Source organism: Polistes dominula, unplaced genomic scaffold (genome assembly GCF_049000335.1).
Source record: "Polistes dominula isolate Pdom_NZ unplaced genomic scaffold, Pdom_raw_medaka contig_77, whole genome shotgun sequence".
NCBI lineage: Eukaryota > Metazoa > Arthropoda > Insecta > Hymenoptera > Vespidae > Polistes > Polistes dominula.
In genome coordinates this window covers 1795720-1812764 of record NW_028301152.1, presented here as the reverse complement: position 1 = coordinate 1812764, position 17045 = coordinate 1795720, and the positions used below count along the sequence as shown (strand labels likewise).

The following is a 17045-nucleotide window of genomic DNA, read 5'->3' as shown; positions in this document are numbered from 1 at the left end:
GATCGAAGAGAAAAACAAATTTAAATCAAATTATTTATAAATCTAAAGATTCTCGATTGGTTTGTAAGAAAATGAAATGTCAGAGATAAAAAAAAACAAAATTTTACGAACAAAAACAAAATGCAATTAATATTTTTCAATTTCATTTATTGATAGAAGATACGTAGAACAGAAAGGAAGAAGAAAAAATATCAATTTTAATATTAACGAAAGTTATAGCGCCGCTAGTGGTTTTCGCATGAAACATTCTGCTTATACGAAAGGGGATGGTTGTAAGGATGGTTAGTAGGGTGGAAAAAGAGGGTGTCTCTTTCGTAGGAGAAGGGAGGTTACGTTCAGTGCGCGTTCGACCGTTCTTCTATCTACGACTTGTGTCATCGGTGAATGCGTGTTAAAAACGCTCGAAAAGGATAGGCGGGAACGAAGCGAGCTTCGAGTTACCTTTTTTTTTTTTTTTCGAAACATGATTTTAAACAATGAATTTAATTGATCAATCATTGTCGCGATATAATTGAAAGAAAGTAATCCGTGGTGATAATTGGAAGCAGTTGTCCAAGAATCATGAAACGAACGATGTCTCTTTTATTTTCACCCCTTTTGCTATTTTTCTTCCTCGTTACAGCAGTTCTCGTAGTCGGTGAGTTTTTATTTATATGTACATATACATATATATTTATCTATATATATATAGAAGAGAGATATTATTTAATATATACTTTATTATATATTTATATTGGATTTCAAGTTGAGACGGGTTAAAATTTCGTAAGGTTGATCAAAGACGTATTCGATAACTTTGTTAACACTGTCAACGTCTATGTACCTTACTGTGTTCTATCTCTCTCTCTCTCTCTCTCTCTCTATCACATACACTCTCTCTTTGTCATATACCTATGGACAAGTAGCAGTTATTTGCGGAAATTGAATCGTAGACTAAGGTAATAGGAAGAAGCACAGATGTCACGGTCATTTAGGATATCTTAGGGTAAGTCGTCAATCGAGAGCTTACACGAATAATACACCTTAGTAATTTTTTTTTTTTTTTTCATTCACGACAAGTTAAAGTCGAACGAACGACTTATATCGAATCGAATATATATATTAATATTACTACTTATATCGATCTAAAAACGATTAAATGCATTTCATAAACCGATTCTCCGATTACGACGAATCACAGGGATGCTTTTACCTTTTAATGGATAAAGTCATTTTCTCTTTTTTTTTTTTCTTTTTCTTTTTTTTATTCATACTTCAATTATTGAGTTATCGATAATCGTATTGTCAGGAACAGTAGTTTACTGTCATATCAACTAATAGAAATTCGATAGTAACGTTTGAAAATTGCATTTAAATTCTGTTAGCTTTATTATTACTCCCCCTGATGCAATAATAGATCCTAAAACGTTAATTATATTTTATTCTTTCATGCCTTATCGAATATTCGTAGTTGTTAATTTGTCAAGTATGAAACAAAAGAATAAATTTGCATTTCTTTTTTTTTTTTTTTTTTTTTAATTCATTCGTAGTACTTGCCGAACGAATATAACTAACGAGGATGCAGCCAGCGAGAATCGGAAAACCATTGTTATATACCGTAGTAGTAGTAGTAGTAGTTGGGTTAAAGTGGGTCACAAATAATGAGGTCCGCATAATGGACGTCGAGCTTTGTTTCAAGACGAGGAACGACGAAAAAATGAGAAGTAAAATAAAAATAGTAAGTTCTAATGAAAGAAGAAAATATTATTTTTGTATTATAAACAAAATCACATGACACGAGTTTCGTTGTTAAAATTAGCATGTGTTTTCTCTCTCTTGCTCTCTCTCTCCATATGTATAATCAAAAGTTCGTATGTTTATTGTATAATGAAATAGTTTCGGTAAAATTTACTTTGAAAATATTAATTAAAAAAAAAAAAAAATAAATGCGAACGAATATTAACCCCTATGAATAAATTTACTTAATGTATGTATATTTTTGTTCTTATTCTATTTTTTTTTTTATTTTCGTTTGATTCGAGTATTGAATTTAAAAATATCAATATTAGATAAGGAGAATAAGATGAAAGCAAATAGAAAGAATCCGGAAAAGAGAGAGAGAGAGACTGACAGGAGTGAATAGGAGAAAGTAGAAAGATGAAATGAAAGAGTTTGTTTCAAGGACCACGTCAACCCACTCGACTATTTCAGAGGTCATGAGATCGATATTAAGCCACTGCCCATAAATACTGAGGGTTCCTTTACTAAAGCAGGCCAACTACGATGTTTTCTTTTATATTCGAATCTGACCCAATTTCTGTATTTTATTTTTTAGGAGGAGGGTTTTTTAAAGCTAAAAAATTCTACGAAAAGTAACATCGGATTTAAATTTGTCGTATTTTTGATTGAATCGTTTCTACGTATTTTTCTTTCCTATTTTTGATCAGTTCTTTTTGATGTGAAAACTTCTTTAGAATCGAGGTGATTTGAAAATCGTGAAACGGAAGAACGTGAAACCGATGAAACAAAAATAATTAATTAATTAATTAAATTCTATATATAAAAATTCATTGTCACAATATGTTTGTCCACTAATAATTTCAAAACTACACAACTTATTTTAATGAAAATTAATTTTATTTCACGTGATTTTATCCAACTTAGAACATAGCACAATTTTCATCGCGATATTTTTGTTTTATTTTATTATTTTTTATTACTAATTTAAAAATATTTATTTAGAGGTTATCTAGGTTCTGTAAGGTTCTTTTAATAGATGGCGCTGTATTACAATTCAATTATTTCGAAGCTTGGTTTTCTTGGAAGGTTTCACTTCTACCATATGTGATCAGCACACATTTGTTTGTTGTTGTTGTTGTTGACATTTATCGATAAGAAAATTAGGAAAATATTAAATTATCATAATAAGTCATAAATCAAAAAAAAAAAAAAATAGAATACAATTTAACAAACGTCTGTCTATTTGTCCGTAACATTGTCAAGTAACGTGTACAAAAGTAGAAAAAGAAAAAACAACCAGAATTGCTAAGAGAAAAATAAATATATTATTAAGCATGAGAACGAAACCCTACGATGTTGTGTGTTCACTATTCAATGCGTGGGTATAGACGTTTTATTTTTCTTAATAGTCAAGTATAGTTACAAAGAAAAGTAGTATCTACTAATATAATACTGCTACTGCTAATGTAAAAATATCTAGATATTTTTTTCCTTTGATCACGTACATTAAGAGAAAGCGATGAGTTTTCTAAAGATAAAAGAAATACCGATACACTATGAAAGTAACCACCTTCTTGTAGTACGTGTAACATCTGTTGGAAAAGATCCAAGTTTTTGTTGGAAAGAATAATACTGTCGTTTGGTTTTTCTTTTTTTTTCTTTTTTTAAAGTTCATTTTTATTCATCAGCAAAATATTTTTCATCTATTTAATCATATTTTATTTATTATATTGAATCGATTAATAAATATAATTATATATATATATAAAATAATTCCAAATGATTCTATGTTTGGAAAAATTACAAATTCTGATTATAAAATATCATATATATATATATATATAAATAAAAATTGTTTATTATCTTTAATATATGAAAAAGTTGTATATAGTAATGATATCTCAAGTTTTTCGTATACAGAATTTTTACAGTAAGATCCATTCTTTGTTTATTGACAATATCAAAGTTCGTAATATTTGATCGTGACAAAACAGAACAAACCATTTGATATTTGTAAACTTGAATGAATTTATACAAATTTTCTTTGAATTAGCAAACGAACATATAACTTTTCAATCAACTTGATAACAATACAGCTCTTATTTATGAATCAAAGCAATTGTTAAAAAAAAAAAAAATATATTAATAAGTAAGAATAATGATGAAAGAAAATTAACATTTATTTAAAAATAACACGCGTTTTATTGTAATTAACTTTGAACTCACGATGGGAATGATTTATGAATCAACACAATAAAATACATCATGTTGTTTCTAATGGGCTTTAAGAAAAACGTGAACTTGTAGTTTCAAAGCAATTAGGGATCAAAGGATATGAGTCTTGTCAGTTTTGTTTGAAAAAAGAGAGAGAGAGATAGAGAGGAATAAAGAAACATGATGGTGAGTCTAGGAACGAGGTGAGGAGGACTTCGACATAGGTGGAAAAGCGTTGTTATCGATCGAGTTGATAAGCAAGTCATGTACATATATCGCGAGGGAGTACTTGGACCTGGCTCACTGACATGAGTTAAAATAGATACGTTTAACGTGAAAGACCGAAATTGGAGAATGTCAAGATTCAAGTGTATGTGAAATTTCTACAGAAAACAAATATGTCTGGTGATAAATCGACATATTTCAGTAATATTCTTATTCATTAATATTTTGGACATGTATCAAACGACCATATCTTCACATTCACCAATTTTGATCTTTCATTAATTATTATGATATATCTAATATATATTATAATCTATTATCTATTATAAATCTATTATATATTAAAATTGATTAAATGCAATATGTAGAATTGTAAATTTTATCATTAGAAAGATGAGATAATAGATAAAACATCGAAGCTCTTGGTTATATGCTAATATTCACGGTGAACATCGATAAAAGAGATTAAAAAAAAAAAGATTCCTTTGAAAAGTACGACGATAAAGTGGCAGATATAATTGGAAATAAAGAGAGAGAGAGAGAGAGAGAGAGTAAGTGGCCAAGATTTTGTTAAGAACGAATAATAAATTAATGAGAAATCAAATTGCGAAGAATAGAGAAAGAGATTGGAAAGAAGGGAACGTATGTACGTGATAGAAACTAATTTTCCTTATCTTATTTTTTTTTTTTTTTTTTTTTAATTTGATTAACATCGCTCGAACGCTCTTGAAATCTTTTTATCGAAAAAAAAAAAAAGAAAAAAAGAAAAGTCTCGCATAATTTTCATTCTCACGATCGATTCCGTTTCTATCTCCGCTTTTAATCTTCGTAAAACGTCGTAGTAATCTCTCAAAGTAAATGGATTTCTATTATCATCTTCGATTAATTGCTCTTCTTCTTCTTCTTCTTCTTCTTTTTCTTTTTTTTTTTTTCTAACTTTTTAATTATACCACGTATTTTTTCTAGACGATATTATTACAGATAAAGAGAAAGAGAGAGAAAGAGAGTGAGACTGAAATACGAGAATAAAAATAATTTCTCCTTTTAAAATTGTTGAGATACCAAATTCCAATCTAATTGACTGACAGAGAGAGAGAGAGAGAGGGAGGGAGGGAGGGAGGGAGAGAGAGGTTCTCATATTTCAAATAGTTTGTCTCCTTTTATATTATACTAGGGATGCCCCGTCACCCGTTGCTGTGGCTCACAATCAGTCCTATACACACATCTTTAAGTCAACGAATTACCTTATACCGCCATCTGTTTAGAATCTTATCGAACTAACGGAGATAATCATGATTCTTTGTTTAATAAACAAATAATTCACAATAAAATTGAGATATAAACTATCCTATCTTTCAAATTGGATGAAACTTCACACAGTGTGCAAAATTTGATTGAAAACGGTTCAGTAGTTTAGGAGTCCATTGCGGACAAACAACGTGACACGTAATTTATATATATTAAGAAGAAGAAGAAGAAGATTGTTCCAAGAAATATCTCACATTTTCTTAATAAGTTTTTTCGTGTATTACATTTTTTTAAATGTTATTTTATTGATAATGAGTTATATAAAATTCATACTGTTAAAAAAAAAAGTAATACAGTAAAATGGATCTCGTGTATAACTAAAATTAAAATAACATATATCTATATATATATATATATATATATATTATTGCATGTATCAAAAAATGTACTATATTACAAGATAAAAAAAAAAACATTGGGAATAATTTAATCTATGTCTCAATATTTTCATTAACATTAAAAGTAAACTTTAAATAATCGTTTCTTTCGTTTCCTTTTTCTTTTTCTTTTTCTTTTTTTGTATCGATTGAGAAAGAGCTCGGAAAAAGCGACGATGTTCGTCGAGCGGGATCGCCTACGTTCTATTATTGATCGACATTTTCTACTATACAGAGAATAATCTTTCCTTAAAATTAAATTATATTATATATTGTGCTTGTGATGATACGTATTGAAATAAAAAATAATATTATATATTTGTTTTCCTGTGTTCTTAATAGTCAACGCCAAAACCGAATTAGATTCTAACGTGGATAATACCTCGGTGAGTTAATTTATTAATAATATCGTTACAACGTTTCTTAAAACCATAATTAATCATGTCGGTTAATTTTTATTCAGCGAAATATATGATACAATTATTTTTCTTGGATAACATTTAAATCTAAAGAATAGATTTATTCGTCAATTAATATTATTATTAACCAATCATATCGCAATTTGAGAAACGTTGTATTGGTGAAAACAAAATGAGATTAGTATTACAATTTTGTTTGGTTTTTTTTTTTTAATCGAAATGTTTGTTAGATTATAATTACGCATAAAACTGGTGAGATTAATTCGACGAACGATTCGTTGAAACACGTGAACGTTTTTGAGGAAGAGGAAGAAGAGGAGGAGGAGGAGGAGGAGGAGGAAGAGGAGGAGGGGGAAGAGGAAAATGACGAAGATGAGGAAGATGATAACAGAGATGAAGAAGAAAACGTACAGAGAAATGAAAAATATGTTTCGGAAGAGAACGAGCAGGTGGAGGAGGAGGAGGAGGAGGAAGATGGTAAAGAAGAATACGAGGGTGAGGAAAGAAACGAATACGAGGATGAATTAAAGGCTTTGGCAGAGTCCCACGAGGCAATGTCGAAAGATGAAACGAAAGATGAAACTAGAGATGATATTGTTCAATCTAAAACGAATAATTCGTCTGCTGGGAAAAATTTTGAATCACATGAAAATGTTCTTGAAAATAAATCTGACGAAGATGTTGCTTTCAACGAAGCTATCACTGATGAATTACCAAAGAAACACGAAGATAAAGAGGTTGGTTAATTTGTTTGAACAATAACAATAATAATATACTAACATTATCGTATGGATAATACAATTTTATTTCGAATTTTATTTAATTTTTCATATTTCATTTTATTGAAGTGAAAAGTTCTTTAGAATGGGTGTGATTTGAAAAAATGAAACGCGGTGATGTAGTGGGAAAACGAAATCGGAATGTAGGGGGGAAAGGAAACGGACGATGTAGTGGGAGAAAGAATTCAATTTTTATTATTATTTATAAAAATATTTGATTGGCAAACATTTTTTAAAGTGTTTTATTATTTACTTTCTTTATAATTATTATTGAAAATGCGCGCCTGTATGAATGCAACCATCCAGACACACTTTGAAAATGATGCTTACGAGCGTCATCTGTCATGAAGAAATTGTTTTATGTTTTTTCTGCCCGAAAGATAGGCAACCCATAATACATGCGTGTATGAACAGTTTTGACTGCAAAAAAATTCCGTCCCATTAGATGGCGCTCGCAAGCAACATTTTCAAAGTGTGTCTGGAGAGTTGCATACGAACAGGCGCGCATTTTTATAATAAAATTAATAATTAAATAAATAACAACAAATTAAAACTACAAATAATATTATAGAATAAATTATCCTCGAAATTTGTTCATTTGAAGATTTCACTTCTAATTTGTGTGATATGCAAACATGTTTTATTTTTTTATTTTTATTATTATTATCTATTTAATTATCTAGTTTATTCTTTATTAATTTTATCATTTTTATCTTTCTTGTTAAATAATAATATATCGTAGCCCTTCTACTTAAAGTTGATGATAAATTGTATATCATTGCTGCTACGAAATACTTCTTTCGTTATTTTTTCTTTTTTAGGTAGCAGATTTAATAAAATATAAAAAAGAGAAGAGCTTGAGGCAACTAGAGGAAGAAAAAGATATTAAAGAAAAAAGGAAAAAGCGTGTACCCACCGTGAAAAAAGAATTGAGTACACAAAAAGAAATCATTCTACCTGGTAACGAGACTCAAGTTCCAAAAAGTCTTGTACCATCCGAAGAAACTTTTAATGATTTGAACGAGGAAACTGATCCTGTAAAAAGAGAAGATCCTGGAAGAAATGAGGTGGGAAATAAAGTTTCATTTTTTCGAGTATTATTAATTTGACGCACTCAAATGCAATTATTGTCCTACGATTCATTAAAACTGTAATTCGTGATTTTTTTTTTTAAATTAGTTCAATATCATTAAATACTTCATTATTTTTTTAATAGTTATTTTACTTATCACACAAATTTTGCAATTACAATTTTTTTCAATTAGTTAATAATAAAGCTTAATTTATAAAAATATATAAAAACTATTTTTAATAATTCATATATTGAAAAAAATAAATACATTGTACAGATTGAAATTTATTTTTCAGTTTTTTATAAAAAATAAAAATTAGTAAGATTCATGATTTAAGGATTTACGAATTTTGAAAAATTTGAAAACTGCTATGTTAGCTTATTTATTTATGAAACTTTGTTTAAAATATTTTATTAAAAAACTTTTCTTTTGTTTTTTTTTTTTTTTATATTGAAAAATTGATATCGGCTGATGCTATTATTAATGAAAAAATTCTTGTTTATTCGTTAAAAGCGAGCAAAGGATAAAAGAACGTCACCCATCAAGGACCTCGATAAAAATGACATACGTGTCAATATGTCCGACGATATTGAAGAATTGTTTAATAAATGGTTTGAAAATTTAATGAAAAAAATCAAAAAATATAAATTATTACGAACCGTTACGAAAGATAAAGAAAAATTGCACGAAACAAAGGTAAGATTCGTTAAGTGACATTTTCTACTCGTTCTTCGAATAAAATTCCATCAATTGAGATTTTTTTTATTAATCAAATATTATTTATCAATAGGATCAGGAAGAGAAAATAGGTAAATTTTTGTTAAAACTTGATGCAGATTTACCCGAACTTTTGGAACAATATGAAAAAAAACAAAATCTCATATGTAAGTCAAATGAATATAATATAAATAATAATCAATTGAATTTATTTTTACGTTAACCTTCAATAAAATCAAAATGTCTATAGCAAATAAATTACAACAATTCGTTTCAATTATTTTCTATAACAATTTATATATAAAACTTTTTTACTTGACACTTTAAACAAATGGGGAATTAATAATGATAATTATCACTCATAAACAATTATATATTGGGATCTCTGGCAGGGGCGTGGCTTACCCTAGCGGCAAAAATATGAACTAGAGACTGGATGATGCTGTGCATTACTTGTACAATCAAAATAGAGAACAACGTGTATAACATTATTATTTATATTTTATTTATTTATTATTTATTATTTATATTATTATTATCAAAATATGTTGGTGCAATCAAAATTTTGTTGGTGGTGAAAGTGTATTAAAATGTTGGACATGTGATTAAGTGTGGGCAAGTACCAAGTGATGATTGTAATATTATAAATATTTTAGCTTTTTGTTTACAATTCCTCCTTACTGCTCTAGTTCTGAATTTAGCCACCAGATAGCGTATTCAAGTGCTAGAGATCCCAATAGACGACTTTTATTTGATAGATTTAAAAAAAAAGAAAAAATGATGTTAACCAATTTTAGTGAACGACGTTCCATATATGCATTACCTAAGGAATATTTATAATATCGAAAAAAGAAATGACGATGGATTATTAACTACATTTGCTACGATTGACGAGGTATCACAGGATGATTCGCAAAAGGAACGTAAGAAAACTAAGAAAAAGAAAAAAGAAGAAGAAGAAGAAGATGAAGAAGAAGAAAAAGTTACAAGATCATGAATCTACTACAACAACCATAACTACAACAACTACGGATATAGTAACACCACCACCATCGTCAATGATAACATCTCATCCAACAATGACATCAATTAAATGGCAATTATTATCGGACAAATTATCTGGTCCAACCTGGCAAGATAAAATTCGGCCTGAATCAAACGACGACATAGCAAAGATTCGTTATTCAGCCAATTCAAAACCAAGAACGATTAATGAACGACGATTTATCGATGAGCCGAGTAATTTAAAGGAATTCAATATGGATAGACGAAAATCTTTGTTATCTTTGCAAAAGGGACATAAATTATCGGTCCAACCGAATTATTATCCGTTAGATAAAAACAATCTTAATCGTAATGGATTCGACCCGCAAGTGGATCATTTAAGAGATTACGAAAAACCCGAACGAGTTCTTCAATCTTTTAGATTCGGTCCGATGATATTACCATCCCGTGATTTTATTCAGGATAAAGGTCAGGAGGATTATCAGGACGATGATAATGGACGATTGGAGGAAGAGTTTGCCCACGTTAGAGATAACAAATCGCCTAATCAAAAATTTCCAATTAGTAGAAGTTGGCCAGATGTATCTTCGAAGTATAATAATCTTCCTTGGAAAGTGAACGGATGGGATGGACGAGATGAACATACTATGCCATCACGTTTACCTAACGAATGGCCTTGGAGACAATCCCAATACGATAATAATTATTGGTCAACTCGTGGTAGGACTTGGCCAACGATTAGAAATAACATTTGGAGTCCGTTGGACAATGACAATGACGAGGAAGATTCCGAATCGGATTTTGGTTCGGATAATCGAATCGATCGTAATTGGCGTGACTGGAGAGAATCGCAGGGACGAAGACAAAGACAACAGGAGAGGGAACGTGACGAATATGACGATGGACGTTTCTCGTATCCCTTGGAATTAGATGGGCCTAATGTTTGGTCAGGTTCGCAAGTTAATTCTCCTTTTCAAGTTAAACCCCCTTGGTCACAAACGGAAAGTAGTCAACTATTAAAAACTGGCGATAATGTCGAACGAAAGACTATAACAACACCATGGGATGATACTAAAATCAGACCTTATCCCGAAACACCTAAATCAACTACTAAAATGGCCAGACAATATGGTAAAAGTCAAGTTTCTTTACCGAAGATCAGTATGACTACTTGGAACAGTTTGACATCAGATCCGGCAACTTGGCCTTACAAATCTTCGGATACAAAACCATGGCCGAAAGACGAGAACGGTAAATCGTACAATCCTAACGCGGATTTGGTTAAAAAGTTAGGTTTAGATAAGAATGACGAAAAGACTTATGAAGAAATGCCTAACGATCAATGGAACGTCTTGCAAACCGATCGAGAAAGAAATTCGTCGAAGCAAGAAAATGAATCGATTAAAAATTACAAATTAACAAAGGATATATTAGATTATGGTAATTACAATGTTAAATCAAAGAATACGATGGATTGGACAAAATCTAATACCGACGACAATCGTCGATTCGAATCTTTAATTGATGATGTTTACAGTTGGTATCGCGGGAACAAAGAAAAACCAGTATGGTCTAGAAAATATGCTTTCAATTCTAATTTACCAAAAATACAATCGATCGATTCTTGGGTTATGCCTGTTGATAAATCAACATCGATGTCCAATCGATTCGAGCAACATGAAAATGCACCCACAATCAACGAGAATCCTATCAAAACTACGATGCAACGTTGGTTTGATAAAAATGATAATAACAATATGGTTTCAAATTATGGAAAACATATCAACGAAGTTGAGTCTTGGTCTCAAAGACCTAAAAACATAAATCCTTGGAACAATGAACGCGATAATTTATTAATGCAAGATGAATTTAATCCTTCTGATCGTTGGTCTCCGACCTTGAATAAAGTTAATTATTGGCCGTCCAAATTGGCAAACGATTATTCGAACAAAGAGAATTATGTTTTACGAGATCGTAAAAGTAATTTTGACAAGGGTCAACCTGAAAACGTCGATTTAGGAATAAACAATCATAAAATAATTTCTAACGAATCTATTTCGAAAGTTAATGAAACGAACATCAAAGCTGATCATTCGAAGAAGACCTTACCGATATATAAATTGAACAATTGGAATAACACTTATGAAAGATCCAATTCGTGGCCTTCGAAATGGAAACAATTTAGTTATCATAGGGTAACCACTCTACCGATTATGAAATCAGGCATGGCATCTAACTTTTCGACAAATTTATCGAAAAATGCTTTTGTTGCTGTCTCGGCTGTTGCATCGGGAAAACATATGATATCGAAGAACGATGATAACCTTAACGAAACTCATAACAATCGGAACGATATTTTGGAAAAACAATTGGAAGATCTAAGGCAACAGAATTTGTTGAATTTCAAATCAAATGCTATCGAGGTGAGAATTATATTTTATAAAAATATATATATATATTAACGTTATATTTATTTATTTGTTTCATTTTTTTTATATTTTGACAAGGAACCTATTCGATCACCAAATCCTGTGGAAAAATCAATTATCGGATCGACGATCGAACCAACGATCAAAATTATCAACAATTCAACGTCCATGGTAGTACACCGTCCGGATGAAGGAATAGAAGAGGAAGAGCTTCCGAAATATGCGAATAAATAATACAAAATGCATTATAAATAATCTAACAATATAGAAACCCCGAAGAAAAAAACAAATTATCTTTCAGTTCGTCAAAATTGTAATCCGTATAGACGAAGAAGCTCTTAATTAGATTCTCAAATAGATTTCAATGAGATTACTACTTAAAATGAAGAAAAAAAAAAAGAAAAAGAAAAAAACAAAATCTCGAACATTAAAAAAAAGGTTCAACATTTCTTCACGTACTTTTGTGTTTAAATTTGTAATGGTTATTTATCGTATCGTCTTATAGCATATTTTATAATGATAATTATGACAATGGTTTTAAGAAAAAAAAAAAAAAAAACATTGGTTTTATGATGTATTTATTCATTACAATTGTTTTATAATATTATCAAATAAATTGTAAAATCAATTTTCTTTATCTTTCAACTTGGTGTCATAAATTACCAAGATACACACACAATTATCTAATTTTTGTAATAATTTAATTATATAAATTATTTCTATGAATTTTTTTAGGGGGTTAAAAATAAATATTAATTATCTTTTTTTTTTATTACGATCGATAAATACCACCAATTAGTTCGTGACAAATGATAATATGGGCAAACAAATTACAGGGTTTTTGGCATAATACTCGTTGAAAAGAAAAAAAAAAACAAACATTTATGCGATCGGAATAAATTCCATTGATTTTTTTTTTCTTCTTTTTTTTTATCATTCGATTCGATACGAAAGTTTGAATTAATTTCTCATATTTCTTTCTTTTTATATTTGACTCGATTAATCATCATAGTTCGAGAGTTGAGTGGCAAAAAAAGTGCAACACTTTTCTAAAAGCTGATCGTTAGCGATTAACAAGGGGGGGCGGCTTCAAAGTTGTGAAAAAATTAGTTACCTATGTCGCAACAGTTTTCTAAAATCTCAAAATTGATTTCTGAATAGTGAATTACCTAAAAAATGATCTAGATACCGTCAGTCTTGAAAATATCGTAACAGGACGCGTCAGCAGTGCGTCAAAGTCATTAAAAAAAGTATGGTTGATGAAACTGTTTTCTAAAATGTTAAATTTGGTCTACAAATTGTTAATAATAGGAAAAATCAAAAAAATATAGTAAGCCTGAATTTTTATTTAACATACGCCGTCAGCAGTCGATAGAACAGCGCAGAACATACTTTTTGTATGACTTTGACGCGCTGCTGACACATCCCGTTACGATATTTTCAAGACTTACAGTATCTACATCATTTTTTAGTTGATTCAGTATTCAAAAACGAATTTTGAGATTTTAGAAAACTGTTGCGACATAGGTACATAGTTTTTTTCACAAATTTGAAGCCGCCCCCCCCCCTTGTTAATGGCTAACGAAACTGGCTGACTGACGACAGGCTATTGCTATACACCATAAATATTACATAATATCGAAATGACAGGTTTTAGAAAACTGTTGCATTTTTTTGCCAATCAGATCTCTTTGACTATCATTGTAAAATTTCGTAAATTCAACGATTAACGGTACTATTATATTCGTCATTTTCATTTATCAATTTTTACCAACAAATGAAATCAAAGATATCAATTTTAACGATAATGACATTACAATAATTATTACAATTAATATCTTTAAACGTGAAATGAATGATTAAAATAATTTATTCAAATGATTTTCAAGCGTAAGAAAAAGAAAATGATTTATCGAGAAAAGCGATGTGTATATACGTATACATACATAAATACATACATACAAACATAAATACATATAATATAAAGAGAAGAAAGATACGAAATAAAAAAATGATAACAAAATTAAAAAAAAAAAAAAGGAAAGAAAAATGAAAAGTGTTGAGATTGATTGTTTGATCAAAATAATAGTTGTACGCACAACGTATAGGTACCTACCTACCTACCTACCTACGTATACATATACATATACTATATAAATATAATATATGTTATGTATATATTTTATTGTTAGAAAAAATTGACGAACTCTTCTAGTTGTGCAAAATTTATGTTAATCCTTTATTAATTATTTTAACGATTTTAAAATAACATATCAATTTTTAATTGTATTTCAAATTGTTTCTTTATATATATATATATATATATATATATATATATATATATATATATATATATATATATTTATTTAATTTTTATTATTATATCAATATTATAATAATGCGTTTATTATTTAATAATTAATTATCACAGTAAATTTACTATATTTGCAAATTGTTTATTAATTATTTATTTGTATTTATATATATATATATATATATATACAATACAATCTCACTAATCCGGCATTATTAAAAACCAGAGGGTGCCGGATTATTGGAATGTTCGGATTACTGGATTATAGAGAAAAAAAGTCAATAAGTTTTGAGGTTAGATTGCTAGACAACGACACGGCGACGGAGTGCATAGGCGTAGAGTGGTGAGGGTGGCTCGGGCAGGGGGTGCCGGATTACTGGACGTATCGATCTATTGAAGTGCCGGATTAGTGAGATTATACTGTATATATATAAAACAGATTTGTTTAAAGGTATATATAAGTTAAAAATAAATATTCTCACAGACTTTCAAAACTTAAGCTTGACCAATTAAAAACGTCTACGATCTTAAACATTTGTCTTAAATAAAAGATCGTAATTTGATCAATCTTCTTAACCCCTTAAGCAGCACGCTTGAGTTAACTCGAGCGGCCTATTATTTTATATCTCTATAATTTTTGTACACTTAAATAGAATAGAAAATGGAAAATAAGAATGTGAAAGCAAAGAAAAAGAATCGTTTTGTTTTCTTTTTTTTCGAAATAGTCATTCGAAAAGAAAGATTATAAAAGTTGACGTACGTATAACATTGCAATATTCGGCTCTTCTCTGTAAATGTGGAACAAAATCCAAAATTAATATAAAAATATTCATTATTTCTGTATTTTTTCATTTTTTTTTTTTTTGGTCAAAACAATGTTCTAAACTATGTCTTTATGCAAAAAAAGAAAATGATTGTTTTTTGCCGTTTTTTTTTCAAAATCATTGAAGCTTAAGGGGTTAATCCTCGAATGATCTATATCTCCCTCTATCTTTCTCTCTCTCTCTCGGAATCTCTCCCTCTTTCTCCCATTTCACGTTACCTTAATATGTAATATTTTTGTTTGTAGGAACTTCTATACCAAATCTGTACTTAAAATTAATTCAAGGAAACGAACATGAGAATAAATGTCATTCGTTGTATATCTTCATTGTACTTTGTTTTTTAAAACTTGGTATTTATCCATTACCTAATATATCCTACTGCCATAATATAAAACGAATAAAAGAAGTTTTAACAATAGTGTGAAGAATGAATAACAAAAACAAGTAACAATAAAAAAAGAATAATTATAAGTTAAAAAACAAAAGTAAAAACAAAATGTGATAAAAGTGGAACGATATGACAGAGGTTTTATTTTAACCCCTTGCACTCCGATGTCTCAACGTATGAAACTTTAAAGTGATTACGGTGAATTGAGTTATTTCAGCACACTTTTTTAAGACATGCATGTTTCCCTGATGTTTTCTCTTAAAATAGCACAAAATAACGAATCAAAATTTAGTAAAATAACAAAGATATATAAAAACAAATGTCAACAGGTTTTGTGTTCTAAGAGAATGCGAGACGCGGTGCTCACGACAGTTCGAGAACTTCTTGACGAAACTTGAGATGAGCGATAAGAAGAATTTGTAGAAGAAAGGTTTTATATAGGAGCATATATCTCGCATTTTATAGTAAGATTTATAATGTACAAAGAAATATTATCAAATAGTATCACACATTTCAAATACAATGAAACGCGCTCACTTTTTTTTTTCAATTGCAACGCTATTACACATATACATTTTCTTGGTAAATAAGTTTTTTTGATAAAAATTTTTTAGGTCAATATGTTCCTTGATGTCTACAGATTAATATAAGTCCAATATCATTAGAATCCTTTACTTGGTTCCAAAGTTATACTAAATAATACGACACGGTCTGTAAATGTGCCATTTCTGTCGCAAAGTCGTGCGGAGTGCAAAGGATTAAAATACATAAACGCGTTTAGATAAAAATAAATATAATATAAAAGTGAAAGTTTACTTTTGTTATCTCAAACGATAACAATCTTGATAAATATCAAACGAATAAAAATTAAATGTCGAGTTTATCGTTAATCGTTATTGAATATGTAATAACCTATGATCTAATTTGTTATTTTCATGACACTTAAATTAATACAATAATTGTTTAGATTCGTTGACGATTTATTTATTGAAAGATTTTTCATTAATTCATGAGAATGTAATTTAAATATACAAACAAACTCTTATGTAACGTGATTAATATAATACATTACGTGATTTATTAAATCGCGTTATATAAGAAATCGTATTATACAAGAATTTATTTTGTATGATACGAATAATATAAATAACATTTTAAAAATAACTTTTCAATTTTGTCGTCCTATTTTAAAATAATAAAATAATTACGTAAAAAAAGCACATATAACTTTTTTTTTTTTATTAATTCTATTTG

The 17045-nt window shown here is 29.1% G+C and overlaps 1 protein-coding gene across 1 annotated transcript; it reads left to right on the top strand.

Annotated features, from left to right (window-relative positions):
• The first annotated feature begins 313 nt into the window (after window positions 1-313).
• Window positions 314-15721, top strand: LOC107064141 (uncharacterized). Its single transcript, XM_015316506.2, is given in 9 exon segments — window positions 314-637; window positions 6186-6229; window positions 6493-6999; window positions 7863-8108; window positions 8628-8810; window positions 8905-8998; window positions 9629-9774; window positions 9776-12259; window positions 12344-15721. Coding segments are annotated over 9 exon segments (3957 nt in total). The 5' UTR covers window positions 314-561; the 3' UTR covers window positions 12521-15721.
• The last annotated feature ends 1324 nt before the right edge of the window (window positions 15722-17045 follow it).